General features: G+C 45.0%; 1 protein-coding gene across 1 annotated transcript in view; it reads right to left on the reverse strand.

Annotated features, from left to right (window-relative positions):
• Positions 1-3,656, reverse strand: part of dcc (DCC netrin 1 receptor) — a gene marked incomplete at both ends in the record, with an annotated part of 106,776 nt that overhangs the window by 32,321 nt on the left and 70,799 nt on the right. The window contains one exon of the mRNA XM_017303225.1: positions 1,287-1,336. Coding sequence (XP_017158714.1) covers positions 1,287-1,336 — 50 coding nt within the window. The remainder of the gene's footprint in view (positions 1-1,286; positions 1,337-3,656) is intronic.

Raw genomic sequence — 3,656 nt, forward strand, 5'->3', positions numbered from 1 at the left:
TGGAGCCGTTTGGAGCCGTGTGGAGCCGTTTGGGGCCGTGTGAAGCCGTTTGGAGCTGTTTGTAGCCGTGTGGAGCCGTTTGTAGCCGTGTGGGGCCCTTTGGAGCCGTGTGGGGCCGTGTGGAGCCGTTTGGAGCCTTTTGCAGCCGTGTGGAGCCATTTGGGGCCGTTTGGGGCTATGTGGAGCTGTGTGGAGCTGTGTGGAGCCGTTTGGAGCCATTTGGGGCCGTTTGGGGCTGTATGGAATGTGTGGAGCCGTTTGGAAGCTTTTGCAGCCGTGTGGAGCTCTGTGGAGCTGTTTGGAACCTTTTGCAGCCGTGTGGAGCCGTTTGGGGTCGTGTGGAGCCGTGTAGAGCCGTTTGGGGCCGTGTGGAGCCGTTTGGGGCCGTGTGGAGCCGTTTGGGTTCGTGTGGAGCCGTGTAGAGCCGTTTGGGGCCGTTTGGGGCTGCATGGAATGTGTGGAGCCGTTTGGAACCTTTTGCAGCCGTGTGGAGCAGTTTGTGGTCGTGTGGAACCTTTTGCAGCCGTGTGGAGCCGTGTGGAGCGGCTGAACGCTGAGGCCCATCAGTCATGAGAGGAGAGTGGACGTGGCGCAGACGTGAGCGAAACGAGGTCAGCTCTCTGCAGACACACCCGAGTTCTTCTTCATGAGCAGAAATGATGAGCCGCTGCAAACATCCATCATTTCCTGAGCAGCTGCTCTGGAAGAGCTTTGACTAAAGAGGCCGACTGCTGCTAATGGAGCCGCCGCTAACCGCTGGATGGTTCTCCCTCTAACTAGCTTCTCAACCAAACACAAACATGACCTTTGACCCCCAGGAGCCACAAACATTCTGCCTGGCTAAATAAACCCTCCAGGTTTTGCCCGCCTTGATGACCTATGACCCCGCCGTCGTCGCCCGCAGAGCGAATCAGAGCGTGAAGCGACGTCGCCAAGGCTCAGACAGGAAGCAGGAAGTGGACCGTAACCGTGGAAACGAGCGGCACATCATATCAGGAGGAACGAGGCCAGATCTCCGGAGAGGAAGCTCTGATTGACGAGCGCTTCCCGAACGCTAACGAGGCCCCGGGAACCGACTCGGACCCGCCGGCGTCTGACCGGGTCGAACGTCTCCACACTCTAAACCGGACCGGCTTTTTCAACCCAGTCCAGAACCAGCCTGGGTTTCTGATCGCTGTCCAGCCGGGTCCAAACACCCAGAAATGATCGTCACGTTACTTTGAAACAAGTAGAGGCAGCGCCATGCTGCGGATGGTCGGTCGGGTCGGACAGACGTGAGGACTTACCCGGGACAGGACGACCTCCAGGGTGATGTTCTGAGGAGGAGCGCCGGGAACTGCAGAGACACACACACACACACACACACACACACACACACACACACACACACACACACACACACACACACACATCAGATTCAGAACTTGGTACCAATAAAATGACTCGTTGCAGCTTCAGCAAAAACAGAACCAAACTGTTTAATCTGAAGCTAAATAATGGGGAGTCCTGAATCAGGCTGTGGGCAGCGTTAGTTCTCCGTAGGGCACACACAGAAACCAGCTGGGAGTTTGTTTTATTTACTGCCATCAATCACACCTGATGACGTCAGATGGACTGATGCTGCGGAGTTTCACTCTGCTCGTCATTATTCTGGGCCCAATGTAGCCCCATACAATGAAGATTAACAAAAAACATTTTGAAACTAACATTTTTTTTACAACTGACCAAAAAAATAGAGATTTGAAATAGAAAAACAATGTAAATAAAAATTATTATTTTGGGGAAAAAGTTAAAAACTACTTATTACTATCAAAATTAGTTTGGACACAATTCAGCCCCATAAAAAAGTTTTTTTTTTTCAACCAATAAAAAAAAAATTTAATCATAATTTTAAACCTAACAATAATTTAAAACCAAATAAAGTTCTAAACTACTTTCCGTTTTCAAAACAATTTTGAACACATATGTGATGGCCTCAATGTATCCCCATACAAAATGTTTAACAAAGCAATTTCAAGAAAAAAATGTTTTTGCGACGGATAAAAAAAGATTTTGAAACAGAAAAACAATGTGAGCCGAAAAGTAAATTTGAAACAAAAAACTTTAAAACTAAAAAATTATTATGAACAAAAAAAAAAACTTAAGTGAAAAAAAACCCCTGAAAATTATTTCTGAAAAATAATTTTTAAAATGACAACAAAAAAAGCAAAACTGAAAAAAGTTCAAAACTACTTATTACTATCAAAATTAGTTTTGGACACAAATCAGCCCCATAAAAAGTATTTTTTTTCAACCAATAAAAAAAAATTAATTATAATTTTAAATCTGACAATAATTTGAAACCAAATAAAGTTCTAAACTACTTTCCATTTTCAAAACAATTTTGAACACATAAGTGATGGCCTCAATGTATCCCCATACAAAATGTTTAACAAAGCAATTTCAAGAAAAAAATGTTTTTGCGACGGATAAAAAAAGATTTTGAAACAGAAAAACAATGTGAGTCGAAAAGTAAATTTGAAACAAAAAACTTTAAAACTAAAAAATTATTATGAACAAAAAAAAAAACTTAAGTGAAAAAAAACCCCTGAAAATTATTTCTGAAAAATAATTTTAAAAAATGACAACAAAAAAAAAAAAAACAAAACTGAAAAAAGTTCAAAACTACTTTTAGATTCAAACTTATTTTGGGCACAAATGTTATGGCCCCAATTTAGCCCCATACAACAAAGCCTGTTAGTAAAACTAACTGTTTAAACTGGACTGATTCAGCAGCTGAGTCACGTGATGTTCGCGTCACCAGACGGCGCCCGGGCCTCAGCCAGCCGTCCAATCAGAGGCCTGATGGAGTATCCGCGGCTTATCAGCTCGTTCAGCTGCTTAGCGCCTCCGTTTCGGGTTTTATTGAGGATTCAATTAGCCCGCCGGCCGCAGTTATCACGGCGGCCCAGATGGTACATCCACAAAACGTTTCCGTGTCGGGGCATCACACGGCGTTTATGGGCCGACCGCACGGAGACAGACGGCTTATTAACGGCGGCTCTGGGCGGAGGGAGCCCGCTATCTGGTTCTGACTGATTGATGGAACCGGGCCCTCGGATCCGTCACTTTAAGCCTAAGTAGGAAAAACGGATCCGGTCTCGACCCGGTTCTACGAACATCAACAACAAACTCGGAACAACACGGACGGAGAAGCTGCTTCCGGAAGAGCGAGGAGCGGACCGGAAGAGAAACCTCTGGTGGGCCGAACCTGGAGGTTCTGATGGAACCAGAGCCAGAACCAGGTAGTCTGGTTCTGGAGAAAATCTGACCATCAGGGTGAAACATGGCAACAAAATAGCACTTTAGCATTAGCTAAATACCGTGGTGGTATAGCACTTTAGCATTAGCTTCCGCTAAGTACCATGTTGCTATATGAGAGAGCATTAGCTTTCTCTCAATACTGTTGTCTAAGAGCTTTAACATCATCTTTCTTGCCTTAGCATTAGCTTCCTCTAAACACTGTGCTGGTATAGTGATTTAGCATTAGCTCATGCTAAATATCATGTTGGTATAGCATTGTACTACTAGCTTCTGCTAAATAATGTATTGCTATACTGATTTAGCACTAGCTTCTGCTACAAACTGTGTTGGTATAGGGTGTTAGCTTTAGCTCC

The sequence above is a fragment of the Poecilia reticulata genome, unplaced genomic scaffold, assembly GCF_000633615.1.
Source record: "Poecilia reticulata strain Guanapo unplaced genomic scaffold, Guppy_female_1.0+MT scaffold_219, whole genome shotgun sequence".
NCBI lineage: Eukaryota > Metazoa > Chordata > Actinopteri > Cyprinodontiformes > Poeciliidae > Poecilia > Poecilia reticulata.